Source organism: Pempheris klunzingeri, chromosome 20, assembly GCF_042242105.1.
Source record: "Pempheris klunzingeri isolate RE-2024b chromosome 20, fPemKlu1.hap1, whole genome shotgun sequence".
In the NCBI taxonomy this organism is placed as follows: domain Eukaryota; kingdom Metazoa; phylum Chordata; class Actinopteri; order Acropomatiformes; family Pempheridae; genus Pempheris; species Pempheris klunzingeri.
In genome coordinates this window covers 17,851,951-17,870,469 of record NC_092031.1, presented here as the reverse complement: position 1 = coordinate 17,870,469, position 18,519 = coordinate 17,851,951, and the positions used below count along the sequence as shown (strand labels likewise).

General features: G+C 43.7%; 1 protein-coding gene across 1 annotated transcript in view; it reads right to left on the bottom strand.

Moving 5' to 3' along the window:
* Nucleotides 1-255: 255 nt before the first annotated feature.
* spag9b (sperm associated antigen 9b) overlaps nt 256-18,519 on the bottom strand; it is a 32,465-nt gene continuing 14,201 nt past the window's right edge. The window contains exons 5-29 of the mRNA XM_070851263.1: nt 16,920-17,067; nt 13,786-14,206; nt 13,526-13,619; nt 12,691-12,815; nt 12,071-12,128; nt 11,637-11,789; nt 11,477-11,534; nt 11,080-11,210; nt 10,370-10,426; nt 8,998-9,177; nt 7,180-7,309; nt 6,931-7,020; nt 6,605-6,766; nt 6,320-6,491; nt 6,003-6,212; nt 5,340-5,496; nt 4,832-4,960; nt 4,664-4,744; nt 4,474-4,541; nt 4,209-4,357; nt 3,514-3,685; nt 3,296-3,409; nt 2,983-3,162; nt 2,625-2,756; nt 256-2,533 (exon numbers count right to left, since the gene is read on the bottom strand). Of these exons, the coding sequence (XP_070707364.1) occupies nt 2,415-2,533; nt 2,625-2,756; nt 2,983-3,162; nt 3,296-3,409; nt 3,514-3,685; nt 4,209-4,357; nt 4,474-4,541; nt 4,664-4,744; nt 4,832-4,960; nt 5,340-5,496; nt 6,003-6,212; nt 6,320-6,491; nt 6,605-6,766; nt 6,931-7,020; nt 7,180-7,309; nt 8,998-9,177; nt 10,370-10,426; nt 11,080-11,210; nt 11,477-11,534; nt 11,637-11,789; nt 12,071-12,128; nt 12,691-12,815; nt 13,526-13,619; nt 13,786-14,206; nt 16,920-17,067 (3,490 nt within the window). The 3' untranslated portion in view covers nt 256-2,414. The remainder of the gene's footprint in view (nt 2,534-2,624; nt 2,757-2,982; nt 3,163-3,295; nt 3,410-3,513; nt 3,686-4,208; nt 4,358-4,473; nt 4,542-4,663; nt 4,745-4,831; nt 4,961-5,339; nt 5,497-6,002; nt 6,213-6,319; nt 6,492-6,604; nt 6,767-6,930; nt 7,021-7,179; nt 7,310-8,997; nt 9,178-10,369; nt 10,427-11,079; nt 11,211-11,476; nt 11,535-11,636; nt 11,790-12,070; nt 12,129-12,690; nt 12,816-13,525; nt 13,620-13,785; nt 14,207-16,919; nt 17,068-18,519) is intronic.

The following is an 18,519-nucleotide window of genomic DNA, read 5'->3' as shown; positions in this document are numbered from 1 at the left end:
GTTAACTATACACATATATGCAGACGAGAGGGGCGACAGACCTGTGGAGGAGGGAGAGACTATCGTGCTGTGGTGGAGAACAAAACTGATTGTTTCAGGGTCTGTGGACAGGCTGCAGGGTCTCCACATGCCTGTGGTAACCCCCCCCTTCCTCCTCAGAGACATAGTGCATAGCTGAGTAACGTTACCCCCTACAAAACAAATTTATAGCATTTCAACAGCAACAACTGTTGCCAGAACAATAAACCCAAGTCATTTTCATGTTTCATATATATATATAATCATATATATATTCATATTCAATGTACAAAGATACATTCTCAATTGCAAAGGCTCAATCATTGTAAATAAATACTGCAATGGCTAAACTGCAATAACATTCTCTCCTCTCTTGGAGAGAAGAGACACACACACACAGACACACACACACATGCACACTCATGATGAGGACATTCCTCCTCTGATACTGTTCAGTACAAAGGGGACAAAACAAAGAATATACCAGTGCAGTGTACTGGTACACAGAGGCCAGAAGTACAGTCTCATATTACAACCAAGTGAACATGTTGCGCGCTGTACTCATGGAGAATACAGTCTAAAGGACATTAAAAAAAAAAAGACCATAAAAAGAGACGTAAAACATTTCATCAGGAGGGGATATCACTGAGAACCTCGAATGAACGTCATCATCTTGCACAAATGGGGCAGAGCAGTGCTGCAAAATGAGAAATGTGAAAAGTTGGAATTTTGACCTCTAAATGTTAAGAATAGGGGATGTGGGGTGGGGGGGGTTATGTAATCCTTGGAGCTTGTTTTATCCTCTCATAGCAGATCCAACACATTCTCTTCTCTCACACCCTGAAAATATTTCAATTTCCTAATATGAAAGTCTAAAAATATATCTTATCTACACACCCGGAATTCTGTTACAAAATCTTGCGTGTTATCTACATGGAGGCAGACTCAAACATGCTGCTCAAAGCTGCCACGTTAGATCAGACGCTAGTATTCTTTCAGCATGTGGCAAACTATCCATCTTTTATTCTTTATCCTTTGGTAGCAAACATAACATTCCTTCAAGAAAAAAATAAATACTTTGTCACACTTGAAAAGCCTGCGAGTTAGTCCTTTCAAGCCTTGATACCTAAGGCATATTTTAAAGTGTCTACAAGCTGGAGCTGGTGGGGAGACTGAGAGCAGAGGACAAAGAATCCTTATATAATATTGGATCAAACACAAGCCTGTGGTCTACGAATCTTTCAGCATTGCAACCGTAGCGTGAAGTTGAGGATGTAACAGCAGCTGCTGCTTCTCATTTCATAATTACGGGTTTTGTGAATGGAATTTTGTCAGTCTGAGCTAGTTAGGCTCAAGTTTCTGCCTCTAATGTAGCATCATTACATTCAAGTCACAGAGCTAAGCATCCGGCTTTTTGAAAAATAATTACTATATCACTATATATTACTATATTCTACGTCCATGCTAGCAGCTCTGAGAGGCTGTACTCAGGCACGGTATTGCTTGGAGCTAAATGCTGTTGTTAGCATGCTAGCACACCGTTGATGTGTTAGCTGTGTGACTGGAATGCAATGCTTACGCACGCATTAGAGGGGAATAAACTGTAATGCGCCACTACTACATCTTGCATATCTAAATAAAAAAACGGGGGCCAACTTCTGCCCAAACCAGATGAATCTGATGTATTGCATTTGACTTAAACAAATCTGGCCGAGCGACAACTGGCGATTAATTAAGTTCGTCTTGCATACAATCAAAAGCCAAGTTCTCAAAGTAGGGGAAAAAAAAAATTAAAAAAAGACACAACATGAAATAGGATTTGGGATTCATCCAGAATCCCACATGATTGACTCCCACACATTACTGAAAGGGCAACGGGGGAGCTAACAGGTGATTATTTGCTGTTCCGACTGACTGATTTAGCATCAGGTCAGGTCCAGCACGGAATAAGTGAACCGAGTGAAGGGGACCTGGAGATGTCAGGAGGAAAGTTCATTGTATTAGCTGAGCAAATATAATAAACAAAAAATTATGTATCCAATAACAGTTTACCTCAAATAATATTAAAGAGAATGAGGCATTATACCAGATTGAAATTCAAATCCATAAAATAGAAAAAAAAATTAAAAAGAACAAATAAGAGAAAAGGACTAATAATAAAACAATAACATGCAGGTTGTGTGAATCTGTTTGCACTGCGGTCCAGTTTACCACTGAGTGAGCTCTCAGAGCAGTTTTTGCTTGTTTCACTCTTATTGTTCAGGTCTGAGGAAGAAAAAAAAGTGCTGATTAAACCCACGCCAGCAGAGGGGGAGTCGTCCACCTGAACGGCTCCTCTGTGGCAGCGGCTTTGAAAGACAAGGCAAACACAGGCCTCAGTGATCCGAGGTCAGGGTTCAGTCCTCGCTGGCCAGGACCTGCCAGACGATGAGGTGGCTGCGCTCAGCTTTAGCCAGGAAAGGCTGCAGTTTTATGGGGGGGTCCTCGCCCTCCTCTGCCTCGCCATCCTCATCACCTGTGCACATGCAGAGAGACATCCCATCTGTCTCTGGGCCTCCTGTAGTAGTTATGATGATGCTTTTATCCGTTACGTGTAGCAAACTCACCCATCCTAAAGTCGATGTAGCCTTCTCCTCCACTCATCACCAGCACGGACTTGGTTGCTTCCTGAGTTGCGGCGTCTGTCGTTTTGTCACCTGCTGCCTCTCCGCCGCACGACACAGATGGAACTGAGTGACCTGAAAGCACAGAGACACAAACTGTAAATAACACCCCAACAAGTCCAGATTGTGTTTTTTCTGGTCTGGCACGTTTTTAAACTGCATTCAGTAATATGAGATGAGATGAGTCGGCAAACAACGTTCATACTCGTATAGAAGCCCTGCTGATAGTTTAATGAGTAATGGTAGAGTTAAGAAATAGGATTTAGGTGAAACATTAGAGCATGCAGGCTGCTTTGTTTACCTGGGACAGCAGTGAAGAACTTGACAGCGTCTCTGTGTCCATGGAAACAGAGCTGAGCATGAGCCATGGAGCAGTATGGAATAAATGTCCCCGCCGTCACTTTGTCACCACTGTCGTCGCCGTAGACCTGGATTGCACTTCCTGGTTGGGTGCCAGCTGCTTTGACTGCCTTGTTGGCTGCTAATGGAGCGGTTAACGGAGGGGAGGGAAATCAAAAAGCTCAGTTTGTGTAATCCACATTCAAAATTGCTATTATGCGCTCGAATGGGACGTTCTTGTTGAGTGAGTTATGCATGAATGCTAGTACACTCACTCTCTGTCAGAGGGATGGAGATGATGACTCCGTTCCCAGTGCCAATCCACAGGCGACGACATGACACCATGAGAGCGGTGATCCTCACAAATGAGAAGCCCAGCTTCCCCGTACCTGAGAAAAGGATGTACAGAACACATTCAACACCAACTCATGAGCAACGTGTCGTTTGTGTTTGATGGAGGATGGGTACTTGTTCTGAGAGAGAGTGGACTGACCCAGCATCTTGCTGACGTAGGGCTCGATGTCGACGTCCTGGAGGTGCTGGTAGGTGTGAGCGTGGAACAGCCTGAGGGTGGAGTCCAGTCTGATGGACACCCAGATACCATCGCCGTCCCAGGCCAGCTGACGTACCTGGCTATCCTTCCGTGGGTGGGCGTCAAATGACTTCTGCAGGTGTGGAAGAGTGTAGGAAGAAGCAGATATGCAATGCCCACTGGGAAACATGGAGGTCTGTGTCTTGGTGTTACGTCAGTAAAGAACTCCTAATGCTGCAGTGTGTGGGATTTTGTCACACCTAGTGGTGAGGTTGCACATTGACCCAAATGAAATACCCTGGCCTTTCTCTTCCAATCCAAATGAGGAGAGAAGCTATGGTGGCCAGCGAGGATAATATGCATGACCCTCTATTTGTTAAGTTTGAGCTCTCAACTTTCTCACAACACAAAGTGGTATCCTTTCTTCTTCTCCTTCTTCCAACCGGTGCATTTGTTCCAATATTAAATTCATGGGCCTGTTTATCCAGTCTGGGCTACAGTAGAAACATGGCAGTGCAACATGGCAGACTGTGGAAGAGAACCCACTCTCTAAGAGCCCATTCTAAGCTCACAGAGACACAAGGTTAAATCCCACACACTGCACCTTTAAAACTCTGAACGCACTCCTTTGCATAAAGAGAGATGACCTAATATACCTCTATCTTCATGGCTTTGGGCTGCACCACGTAGATCTTGTTCCTGTAGCCGCACCACACTTTGTCATGTACCACAGTCATGCAGCGGATGGAGTGGTGAGGCCTCCCCAAGTCTAACAGGTGGTAGTTGGTGAGATCCCACTGTCCATCTGATGCAGGCAAAGGAGGTGAAGAAACGGGGTTAGATTTACAGAGGAATCCCACAGCAGGTAGATGTGACTCGCTTATTTTAAAAGAACTTGCTGCAGAGCTCGTGTCCCCTCACCTACTCCTCTGTGGAAAATGGCCAAAGTGCCATCGGAGAGGCCGACCAGTACCCGCCCTTTCACATGCCTGTGGGAGAGACGAATGTCTTCAAAAACTGGCTCCACATTCATAAAGGTGGCAACATCGTGACCGACCATGAAGGAACGGACCACATGTGTAAAACATACACCATTTTTTAGTTTACTCACACTATGCCGAGGACAGAGTCCTTCAGCTTTATAGAATGGAGACACTTCTTCCACTGAGCCACGGAGGAGTGGACGTACACGCTGGAATCAGAAATGTATTCTCGGTCACCAGATTTCTGGAAGTATGCTCATATACTACACATATAAGTGTGCTGGGGAAAAACTCACCATCCATTCTGTGCCCCCAGCCACATAGTGGGCAGAACACTGCTCATTTTCTGAGCCTCCTCTCTCATCAGGTCCTGCTCCTCTGCGTTGGGGTTTGAACTCACGCCGTCTTTCAACAGATCACTCTCCCTGGCCATCAGAGGCAAGTATTATTAGAGTTGCTTACCACCATACCAAATGAGTAGCAGCTAGACATCTAGTCGTGAATAATTTCCTATCTGATGTCATTACACAGTCATATTTCTGGTTTCTTACTCCTTTAAGCGTGATATAATGTTACAGCCCATTTCTTGGAGGCCAAGTAACACACAAAGCCAGCCAGTGATGACGCAAGGGAGCTGGACTTGAGGGTTTAATGCATTGCAATAGCAATTTACCATCACACAAGTTTCATGATCAAACAGTCACTGACTTTAAAGTGGTATGCTGTTGTTCAGTGGGTTTGTTTATGGTCACGCGGATGAACCTGACAGTTTTACGAGCTGGGTAATGGGCCTCCTGATGTTACCTTTGAGAGTAGTTGGCTGGAGTCTCTGCTGTCTGCTGAGCTCCCAGTGGATCAGTGAAGACGTGCTCGGTGTAGACTCCCCTCAGGCTTTCTCTTTGGTCAGCGGGCCCCGCACTGGCCTCTGTCGCCTCTGTGGCTTCCTCTGCTGGTCTGGATTCTGCAGACAGGATGTCTCTCAGCAAACTGGGCCAACTCGTATACGTTCAGTGCCATTTTGGCTTTTGTTACATGGGTGGAAAAAAACTGGGTGTGCACGCACTGTTTTTGTTTAATCCATTCTGGTGGGTTATCAAAGTTTACTTTGAGTCTAATGTGAATTGCTTATTGGTCAGCATCATTATGAGATTTAAGCTTTCTATTATTTTTGGTATAAGAGTTTTGCTCATAAATCTTAGATAACTTAGTTACCCATGATATTTGCCAAGTACAAGTACAAAATGTTTGCATTTTGTGCATTTTTACCACTGTTAAATATTTAACCTGCAACTGTTAGAAAACTTCAAACTCCTACTTTGCAGCAAAACATCAGCAAGGAGTGTTTTTTGTCCAAGGTTCAGTTTCAGCATGATTTGTCAGAGTGATTGTGAGGTGCTTGATAAATACAGGCCCTGATCACCAAGAATGCTCATGTCAGGTGGAAAAGGGACAGTAAACATCTCTGACCAGTTTCTCCATCGTTTCCTGGACTGCCTGCTGTCTGAGGAATAGCAGCGGCTCCCTCAGTTTCACAGCCAACAACGGTGATGCCTCCCAGCACGCCATCGCCACCCGCTGAGCTACTATTGGTTGATTGTGAGCTGCCATCTCCTGCTGGTCCCGTCTCAGGGATTGGGGCTACTTCCTCACCAGCTGGGTAGTCCGTCTCTCTTGCACCTGAATAAAAGCATACACATATAAGAGACACCGAAGAAAAATGCGTGTTTTAACCATGTTACTGGACTTGTGGCGACAGTCAGATGCACATGTGTTATTCTGCTGACCTGGCACACTGGCGATGCAGAGGACGTGGGAGTTGCACACAAAGAAGCTCTCTAGGATGTTTCCAGGCTGGTTGGCATCAATAACAACAGCTTTAGTGGTGGACTGGGTGCTGGTGCAGATCCACACCAGGGACGACAACTCTTCCTGCTGCCGCAACTCCTTCTGCTGCTCCTGTGACAAACAAAAATCAACACGGAGCATCAAACATTGCGTTTATCGCCAGATGGCCCTGTGGGAGGGGATGATAACAGCTGAACTGAAACAAGTATGATGTGTGTGTGAACCTTGAGCTCTTGATCCAGTTTATCCAGGCTGCTCTGAGAACCTATTTTCTTTTTAGGGGTCTCTGGTCCTGGCACGTCACTGTAAAACACGCTGGCTCCTACGATCAAACCTCCATCTCTGGTTTTCCCTCCAGAGAGGTTAACACCAGCAGCACACCACAGCTGGAGCACAGACGCACAGTTACAGCAGTCAAATACCAGGAGATGTGCATGACATACATCAGTGCATCCCTGTCACACTACGTAAGACAAAACACATGAAAGCTAACAAGACATTTTGTATGCAGTTGTACAATTAGTGTGCACCAGGAAGTACCAGGAAGTACCTTCATAGAAGCATCTTTCTCATCTAGTGGTCTGAGGAAGACAGGAACGGGCAGATTCTTCATCTTACTCTCTGCCTGACCACCATTGGCCTGAAAAGTATCGACAACATGACGTTGAGCGTGATGTATTACAGCTCATTTCTGTTGGAGCTTACACTAGTTTTACCATCATCTGAAGAAGAACAGATTATCTACAGCGACTACAATAAAGTTTGATGAGCCCCGAGGTTCTGGTGTTAATCTCCTTACTTTGTGTTTCTTGGGCAGACTCCAGCCGTAAGCCTGCACTCTGCCGTCCTCCTTCTGGACGTGGGCTTTGACCTGCTGGTACTGAGCTCTCTTCTGCTCTCGCCGGGACACCACGCTATCTGCTGCCACTCTGTGGAACAGAACAACAGCGGTTTTCTACAAAAATATTGGAAACTTTGATAGTCACTGAGAGCAATTTGTTGAAAATAGTGCTCAGTTCATTTCATATTTGATTTTCAATTATAATTTCAGACCAGACATATGCATTGACAGTCTACAGAAGCACATTGTACCTGGTTTCTGTCAGGAACTGTTGTATTAAACATTTTGTCTCAATTGAACGCATCTCTCTGATGGGAATCATGTGTAAAAAGTGACAGAAAATAAAGAGGCATTTTGTACCATAATATTGTGGAGATATGACTGTGTGGCCGTTATGTTTTACTCACTTCTTATTGGGGAACTCTTTGCTTTCTTAACAGTCTATACTCAGCAGATGAATTTAATAGTTTAGCTTTTGAATTCATGCTAAAATCAACAAGTAGGTTTGCTTTCACACCAGCCTAAACACACCTGAGTTCAGTTAGTGTAGGCTGAAAGCAGCAGAAGTGAAAAGCAGTCTGATTTAAAACTTTAGATGCCACTACACTAAACTAATCTGTATGCTTGAGTGAGAAAAATTGTAATCAAAATCCTGACATCCTCTTAAGACGTAGATAATTGATGAAAGGCCTGGATAGAATAATACCACCAAAGTATGTCATTTTCAGTACTATTTCATTCATTCACTTATGTCGGTGTCAGCTGTCACTCAGCTGTCAGGTGACAGTGGCTGCCACAGAGAGTCAGAGTGCCACTGCAACTTATATGGTAAATGGTCTGTATTTGTATAGCTCCTTTCTAGTTATTTCAACTACTCAAAGCGCTTTACATGACATCCTCATTCACACATTCACACATCATTCATACAGGAGGAAATGTCATTTGGAGGAGACTATTCTTTCATACTCATTCACACACTGAAGCCATGCTACAGGAGCAAGTTGGGGTTCAGTGTCTTGCCCAAGGACACTTCGACATGTTGACCCATAGGAGCTGGCGATCGAACCCCCGACCTTCTGATTGAGGGACGACCCGCTCTGAGCCACAGCCGCCCGCATATATTATTAAAAGACTATTTTTGTTCTTTTTCCTACGAAAAGGGCGTAATTAAAACCTATTTTGCGAAAGCAATTAAAATAAAATGAATGAAAAACAAAAAATGGATTGCGGCTGCTCACCGTGTTGCATGGGCCAACCACCCGATCCATTATGAAAGCCAATAAACAGCAGCCAACCCACAAAAATATGCGTTAATCAACCACCTTAACCTGATCTGCAAACTACCATAAGAATCATAGCAGCACAATTGTCAGGACTGAGACACTCTCCTGTGTCTGTGTTTGACAGAGAGTGGCAGAGAGAGGGGAAGAGAAGGAGGACTATTGCACGCGATGTTTCTTTAGGTTATTAAACTCAGAGAGCTGCCGTGTCATTGTGTGACCCACCTGCCTGAATATGCACACTTCTCTCCTGGTTGATAGCTAGTCAAGGGACGTATCTCTAAATTGCTGACATAGTACCACTCAACTCTGCAGCTATGTGACAGGTGCCGCTTACCAGCCACTTAATGAGGTACTGGTGTGATTGTATCAGAAAGGTTCGAGTACATGAGCACAGTATCAGACCCCCCACACCCCAAACTGCTATCGGTACTGGTGCATCCCTAGGTAACAGCATCAGTAGAACTTTTTCATTCACATTCCCTGTCTGACTCACTCCTCATTGAGGAAATCAAAGGCTTTGCTCTTGTCGCTGGGCAGCTGCTGCAGGGTGCTGCTCCTCTTCTTGACGGACGGCTGAATCTGAGAGGTGGGTGCATTGTATTTGACGTTCACAGGGGCTTCCACTGCTGGCTTCTTGGTGGCGCCGCCCGACGAGCTGAACAAACGGCTGAAACTGGAGGTGTAAGGGTGGGGAAGGAAAAAGGGGAGAGAAAAAAAGCACACAGACAAACGTATAGAGGGGTGGGCACAAGCAGTAGCTCCAGCGGCAGAGGTAGGGTTCAACATTTAAGGGTAAAAGGTTCCTCTCCCAAGCCAACACATCATGCCAACTTTCATACAGGGAGCTATTAGGTGTTGATATGCATATTCCCATTAACTTGTCAAGACCCCATTGACCTGTCCTCTCAAACACCAAAGCATTGGAGGGGCTGTTCTCCCAGAATGCTGGAGAGCAGGGAGTGCAGGGGGTTAATATTGTGCACCGACTAGGATGTTAGTCAACAACATGGAGCAAAACAGGCCTGGACAACAACACTTTTCATTTCCCCCTGACTCTACAGCTACATGCCACATTAAATCTGACAGTTTCTATAGCAACACATGTTTAGCATGTTTCTACTATTCTTTCTATTATTCTATAACAGATACTGTCAGTCTGTAACTTAAAGATAACAAATAGTCAATGGTAAGGCTATCTTTATGAGCATATATGCTGTCTTTTGATCAACACACTCCACCCATGCCTTCCCTCCCATCTCCATAGCAACCCTCCCAACACACCTCCTGCACACAGACATCACAACATCAGGCAGAATAAAGAGGGACACACAGAAACAGGGTGAGAGAGATGGTGAATTTATCAGATTTTGCTTCTCTTAGAAGCACAACTGTCCCAATTCAAAAACCTGGCCCACACGATGCCCTCCTTCAAACCAATGCAAACTCATTCCTTATGACACTCAACAAAGGAGAGCCTCCATCAGCAGCAATTCAGTCTTAATATTTAGTTCCTCTGTGAGCAAACAAGTGCATTGCCCCAGGCTCACTTCTCTCAAAAGCTTCTGTCACACTTGCCGTCTACAACTTTCTTTAACTTTTAATAAAGAATTACAGATCAAAGAGGCTCAGATCTGAGATTAGAGCCACTGCTTCTTTCCTAGCTGGCTCTCCTCTGTTAAGAGTTTGTAGTCAAGATCATAAGCCAGTCAAGATAGACACTGTTAGCATGTCAAAGATTTACCTACATCCTGGAGAAAACAACCATACAACATGGAATACAAAAGAAACGCAGAATGAAACACAGAAATAACACAGTCATCACACTGTGACTGGTATCCAAGAGTGAAAAGAAAAGAGGCGCTTACAACTGCCAGAGGCTGGATTTCTTCTTCTCTGGTATAGCTGGATTCTCCTTTGAAGCTCTGAGAGACAGAATTCATTTTGAATTAGACTGAATGCTTTAGATGGGTTTTACAGTCACTTCATCTATTTCTGCTTGAAATCTTACATTTGTGCCTAGTATGCAGTAGCTTCATTAGTCCCCTTTGCTGATTGTTTGTGTGTTTTAAGGGTTAAGGCAAGGAAACCTCAGTAGTTGTCTTATAGATCCAACCAGTTAGACTTTAACCATATTATCATTGTTTAGGCTTATTACCTTAATGCCTGAATGACTTACTTACTTTTTGGAGCCTAACTGCTGACATGTAATTGTCATTACTACCATTATTGGCCATCTACAGTTGTTGTAATATATAACACCACTTCTGAATATCATGACTATATTAGTAACGTCCAATGTACTACTAATGTAATAATCTAGTGAATGTGAACTAAATAGATGCATTTTCAACAGAGGACTGGCAACATTTACTTTTCTCTAACTGACCTTGGCCTCAACAACAAGCTTAGTTCATTGGATTCTACTGACAACAAGAGAAATTTGGGATTACACATGGTTGACCATAAATGCGGGCCTGCAGTTTCACTTGTCGAGAATAAGTTCAATTTAAATCGGAGTTATTTGATCAGCCCTACATAATCTTGTCCACTGGTCGTCTCTGTCCTCCTGTCTTACCGGATCATCTCTGTCCATCTGACAGCCTCCTGCAGCTCCATTAGCCGCTCCTTATACTGGTTCCTCTCCATCAGGACTCTGGCCATCTCCACCCGAGTGAAGCGCTTCCTCTGTGCTGTAGGCACATCGCTCTGCAGGCACACGGGCAAGAACATAAACAGACTGTACATGACACAAGCTCATACTGGCCATTTGGTTAAAATCACAGGATCAATATGATGGCTCTGAAGCTTTTCAAAGGGAAAAGGCTTTATTTGCTATGGAATTTAGTGGCTTGGTCAAGGTCATATTTACAGGTGAAAACAGGTTCAAAACATTTAGGTGGCATTCCTCAAAAACCTATACTGCTGCAGTTGATACAGGTGAGTCACAGACACAACAAATATCAAGGACTCACATCATCCTCATTGTCATTCTTGACCTTCTGTTTGGAGTCCTCAAGCTCTGCTCGAATCCTGCACAGAGTACACAAATTCCAAGTCTTTAGCAACCACGTTTATACTTTAGATACTCAAATACAATATGTAGACGCTGCTTGGCAGTCCAATCTAACTCACTTCTTGACTTCCTCTTCTAATTCTTTGTTCTTCTCCTCCAGTTTGGTCTTGGCCTGAGTGACTGCATCCAGCTCACCTTGCAGAACCTCCTTCTCACAGGACAGTTCATCCACACGTGCTATCAGGTCATTTTTCACCACATTCAAAGCATTTCTGAAAACACACGCACATATCTTTAAAAATACATTTCAGTGTGGTATCTGTATTAAACACACGGCGGCAGTACTGTCCTGTTTTTCGAAAGTGCAACAGGAAGGATATTCTTTCATGTATTCATGACAAATATCAATATCCCTCTAATGTAGCAACATCTGTAGTGGTGATATAATCACTTCAGTGTTCATTGTTTGTTTCAATTGTTTCACCATTTCTGGCTCCTTTCATATACACGTGGGGCAGAGGGGGCTTTAAAAAAAGTTAGGATGAGTACTAACTTGGTCTCCAGCAGCTGGGTGTTCTCTTGGATAAGATGTTCCACTTCCCGACCCATTCCTGAAAAATGATCACTCTTAGCATCAATACAAGGTGAATGTTTCATCTTACCCTGTACTCCAACATGGAAGGGAAAAGTAAAAAATATCATTGAAAAATCACATCAGTACAAATGTGTGTCTAGCCTTCACTCAGACATCTGGTTGTCTGAGTCTTACCTAGAAAGTTGTAGTCTGACAGTCATGCAAAAGATGAAGCAAATCAGGAAGAGGTTTATGAGATTCTGTAAGGAAGTTCACTGGTTCACAATCTCTAGTTAATATTATAACTATCCTCTACGACACAGTAGCACCTCTCTAATCTATTCTGTAAATCCATAAGAGGGGAAACTGAAGCTGAACACAGGATGAGGGACACAAATGTTGAGAATAATGAGCTGGTAAAGAGATCTGGGGAGAATGTATTAATACACACCAGAAAACTCATCTGTGAGGATGACGAAGCCCGACAGCCACAGACAAAACAATTCAGAGAATACGGCGTGGGGAGAGAATTGTTTGTAAGAGGAGATACTATGACGACATTATAGCGGCATGAGTCAAGGGAGGGTGAGGCTTCTTACCCAGCAGGTCGGCTCCTTCGTCCACGTCGGCTATCATGTCGTTTCCTGCAGACGACAGCTCCTCGAACAGAGACTCAGTGTTCCGGTCAAACGCTAGATTCTCGATGCCGCCTTTAGTGGGTGTGCTGGATGGACAGATAAGGTAGAGCAAGAGAGGGAGAAAATGGTGATTGGGATGAAGGAGGTATGAGAGTGGAAATATTGGCACCACCATGTGAACGCACTTTGATACTAATGGACCAACAGACATTTAAATATAATCTGTTGTGTGGACTTTCTGAATCTTTGAAGTATTGTGTGATATGCTTCAGCTTATTCCTGTTTTCCAAAAGCCATAAATAACACATAAATGAGACGTTACACTGGGTGACACATTGTGTCATTACAATTACACACATCATTTTTCTACACACTTCTGTCTGAGTCAAGTTTGATAAAAATCTATTTTGAAATGACTGAGCGTTTTAAAAAACAAAACCATGTATTTGAGGTTGAGATTGAAAGCTCGATTTTGCTTGACGAGAGTGAAGAGCCAGTCTTCATTAAGAACAGAGGGACATGAAATTGTTGGAACAGAAGTTCAAACCCAGGCCACTTTCTTGCCTCCGTAAATGACTGTGTGAAGCATTTGTGAATGCTGGCTTCTCTCAGGCAAAGTTCAGTCATCAGACAAACCGCGTTTGAAAAACAGTGACACCCTTATTGGTTTTGGCCATTTAAAGGGATGTGTTGAGAAGAAGAAGCGTACAGACTGTATAGTATAATGCCAGCCTTATTCTTGAGCATCTTGCTAATTTTAGGGTAACGATGATAAAACCTCTAATCAGTCTTCTACCTTGTTCCTTTGCAGCCGTCGAGGTCCATGTCCAGCTCAGGGGTGGACTCTATGATGGCCTGCACCTCAGATTTCTCCAGGTTGCCTGCTTCATCTAGTACATCCAGCAGATACACAACAAAAGAATGAGTAAGCCAGTACACTCTTATAGAGGCAGCTGGTGTTTAAGTGCCATTAGTCCTGTTTCCACATGATAGAAGAGGTGATCGAACTGCAGTGCTGACCATCACCTTTGAGGGGTGCAGAAGCACAGTCCTTACCGTCATCTCCAAGCTGACCCTGGTCTCCTTCTTGTACCGCTGCGATGTTCTTACTGCTCTCTGGTTTGCCACTGTTCCTGTCCAGGTTCTTGTTGAGCCCGTCTGAAACTTCCTGTTCCTGCGAGGCCGTGTCCACAGACTCCATGGCAGAATCTGAGGCGGCAGTAGACTGGGGTGTGGCAGAGGCAGACCCCCCCAGACCAGACACAGAACTCACTGCGGTGGACACTCCATCGTGAGGAGATAGCGGTGTGGTGGCCTGAGCGTTAGTGCTGTATGTAGATGTGGGGGTGTTTGATAAAGAGGTACCACCCTGAGAAAACGTGGGGGTGTTGGATTTGGATCCACTTTTGGAGACCATCCCCTGGTTAGTTGGAGTACTGGACTTGGAGCCTCTGTGATTCGAATTGGCCAATTCATCCTTAATTAAGAAGAGAAGAACAGGAACAGCAATTATGATCTTCATGGTGTCATCTTTACATTTATTGAATAAGAGCCTCCCACATTTTAAGCTGTAAATTCAGGTAACGTGCAGCACATTCCTTTATACACAAACCAAACACAACAACACATTCAAACAAAAATGTGATCAAGCCACTCATTTTCCAAAGTACACTAAAAAAAGATACAGAGAAAAAAATACCCCAAAGAAATTAAAGCTGACCCAGATTTTGTAGTTTTGACAAAAGGATCTTAACTCAAGGTCCCTTTATTGGCTTTTTCAGGACCTTTTAACCATGACTAAGGTTTCACACTTAGGTCACATGATAACTCAATAATTCAATTGTAAGCCTGTGAGTGAACCTTAAGTTATGATTCTTCAAACTTTGAGGAATCTTTCATAAAACTACATCAGCACATAAACTTGCTGCCGTTTCAATAAAATCAAGCCAAAAGTAATAGATGTTACCACCAACCGTGAGCACTTTGCCATGCAGCTAAAACGACCACAAACACTAACCAAACCGCAGCATGCGAACAGGACACTCCATCTTTCTCAAGTCATATCCATTCTGGCAACGTATAAAGACCATTACAACTGTGCAAGTAAATCCTGATAGAAGAAGCACACATTGGGACTTCTCATAGCATGAAAAAGCCCATTTGAGACAAAGTTGAGCTCAGTGTCCCAGTAAGGCGTCTATTACATGTGCTTTTCATGCCGTGGCTAGCCAAATGTCTGCTGGGAAGGGGGTCTTTTGTGAAAATAATTTTGTTCTGTTGCTTGACAAAAATCTGTTGAGGCCAGCTGAAGATATAAAAAGGGAACGTGTCAGTATCATGCAGTTTCAACTACATACGAGTTATTGCCAGCATGTTAGCGTCACTGTATTTAATCATACTACAACAAAGTCTGCAACAAACTGCTATGTGATATTTGGTTTGGTAGACCTAAGATTGGTTAGAATGACAGGCAGGTCTACCTGGTCCTCATCAGCCTCCTGATTGGACAGACTTTCAGATTCCAGTCTGACTGGGCAGAATGGTTCCTCAGACTGAGGGATATTAAAGACTTCGCTTATTAATATTTCCTAACATTCGTTCCTTTAAACTATTTGAAGCAAACAAAAAAAAAAAAAAAAGGGTGATATGTAATATACAGGTATATATGGAAAAATGTAATTTCCCCATTATAGCCGATCCCAATATGTCAGAGAAAATAAAACAAAGTTGTGGGAGAAGCCTGAGCTCCACTAGTGAACCATGTACTGAGCACAGTGATTTATGACTTCTTCTGGCGCACAAGGTGACCTGGTTGGCAAAAGCTTTCTATGTAAATGAATGGAATGATCTGGATTTACAGGACCAATCAAACACCAAGGTTCATCAGCTCTTAGCGGCATGCAGAATTTCTAATCCCGTGTTGTTTTGATCCGTTAATACTGACTGGCTACAGTTTTATAAATAGCACAATCAATCAGGATAGCAACAAAACATCAAAACGGATTCGTCGGTCACCTTGAAAATGGACACAACTGGGGTGGGGGTGGTGCAAGACTTAAATAACACAGGGGACTTTAAACACATTGAATGGGATAACAAACATAACTTTTCTCCATACTGTTTTTCCATCAATATTTTTTTGTCCTTTTTTTGTGTCCTGTTTATCTCTCTGAACGCAGTCGTGTGGGTCTCTCTCTATGATGAGAGTATTTCCTTTCACATCTCTCGTCTGCATGCTGGCGTCACTCTATTGTTGCTATAGTAGCGCTGAATGGCCAATAGGGGGAAAGCTTTCCTCCGTGGCTGCTCTGCTGAAAATGGCTCTTCCCTAAGCCTCCAAAAAGCATTCACACGCACGGTTCACATGGTGTGAGGGACGGGATCATTAACTGTAAATCTTTGAAAAATGTCAAGAGGGAGGACAAAACACAAAGGCGCTGCTGTGCATCGGCACTGGGGGTGCCTGCTGGGACTGTGTGTCTGTATGTGTAGAAGCTGAGCAGGGAGGATGTACTACGACACCTATATTGCACTCTAGGACTCATGCTGAGCTGCTCAAAAGGAGCTAAAGAATTATCAACCAACTTGGCTGACAGTTATAGAAAAACCTGACAACATGGGTCAAAATAATGGTTACCTAAACTAAAACCATTTCCAAAGTCTTACAATTTCCAGCTGACCCTGGACTAGTGTAATAACGGCAAATGAATACTTATTAGGTGATCATTAATATTCATGTTGGAACCTTGCTTGCAGCATGGTCTCCAACAGCAACAATGTGAAGACACTCTGTCCTTTCCACCCCCCCTTGAGGTTAAAGGCGGGCCCCCAAATGGTACCACTTCCTCTGCTTGCTGGGCTCCAAGCCATCCCGTCACACACACACACACACACACACAAACACACACAAACACGCTGCTAAAAATTCTGGACACACTGAACAATCCTTTCTCTCTGAATAGAAACATACTCTTTCTTTGGTGTTTGCTGGCATTGAGTGTGTGCATTTTGTTTCCACAACCTCTTTTAAGAGAACTGGGGATGATGTCATCAGTCTGATCCGTGGGAAGCTCCACAAGCCAACTTCAGATAGTAGCTTTACACTTTATAACTAGTGATGTGCAGAAGTCTCTCTTTTATCTTCATCTAGACTTCAGAGCAGGAGTGATTTGTGTGTGTGTGTGCCATACCTTGAGGCTGGTGTTGGACCGTGGATGGCTAAGGTTGTTGAATCTCCATGGTTCAGAAGGGGTGTCTACAGGTTCCCTCTGGAGGTCAGGGGTCATACCATCAGTCCCAGGAAGCTGGAATATGCCCATGGAGATGGGACGCTCCTTTCTGGATACAAAGGCAAACAGAAGGAAGGATGACTCAAAGGGAAAAAGAAAGAAAGGACAAGTAGTGCCTGAGAATTTGGCCTGTTTGTCACTAGTGGTCACTCTTAGATCATTGGAATACAAAGAAAACAAGACTAAGACTCTACAGCCACACTGGTGGCTCTTTGAGGGTGCACTTAGCCCAGCGGTGCTTTGAGCTAAATGCTAATGTAAGCATGCTAACATGCTGGTGTTGACTCTAGAAGAAAAGGATCGTTGTAGTTCTTAGGATACATCAACTGGGAATCATGAATATCTGCCCAAAATTTGTGCCAATTAATCTTGTAGATGTCGAGATATGTCACAGGACCAATGAAAACTCTGAGCTGCTGGTGGCACTAATAGGGATGATCAGAGTCATTAGGATTTATCTTTGGGTACAATCGATGTATGTACAGAATTGCGTGGCAACTAATCCGATAACTGTTGAGATATTTCCCCCGTAGACCAAAATACTAGACTGTCCAACTAACCATCAGGCTGGCATTGCCACCCTCAGAGCCACGCTGATAGGGTGCCTGAAAGCAAAGAATTCCTTAGGTAGTAAAAGAGACCTTAAGCAAGCAAAGCAGTCCCAACGACAGCATGGTGCTAGAACATGAGGTTAATACTTGGTTATAGGAAGTGCACAGTACGGGATATTTTACACTAAACCTGGTTGTAAATATTCTTATTTGACCCCCTATCTCTAAAGTTTTGTGTAACAGCTGCTGTACGTCAGATTACACATTTACGAAAAGTAATTTGCTAAATTAGACGGGCAGGTTGCAATTTTTTTTCAGTCTCCATTTTAATTCAGTGCAATGAAAGCAGATCAGCATAATACAACCTGTCCAGGAAAACAAATCAAACTGTGTGACAAGTTTGAGACAAGACTTCACTGAGAGGGGTTGTAGCTTTGACACTTTGGCACTGAAGTGGTGGGAAGTCTCATAAACTATTACCTCCGACCTACTAGCTCACGCCCAAAATCCATTAGTGGTGGAGGTGTAGATTATTAGTAGGTGGTCAGCTAAGAGACTTCACACAGAAGTGGGGACACAAAAGAAAGAACAAATATCTGTTACTATCTCTGGCTCTCATAATAAACTTAGTAACCAGCTCACTCATGCACAGTGGAGTTAAAACTCAAAGTTACACTTCATAACAACCCTGAGCACTGACAGACCAATAATATTCAGTAATACACACTGAAATAAACACACTGCATCAGACCAGGTACACACCAGCAGCTTTTCTAACTCCAGTGACTAGGTTTAAAAAAAAGAAAAGCAAAAATCATACAGTGCGAGCAGAACAATGGCTGCCACAGTGAAAAGAGCAGCCGGCAGGCAGCGATGAAAAGCAACAGCCCTAAAACAACGGACACACCACCATATTGAGAAGAAGAGGTCGCATGCAGGCCGCTGATGGT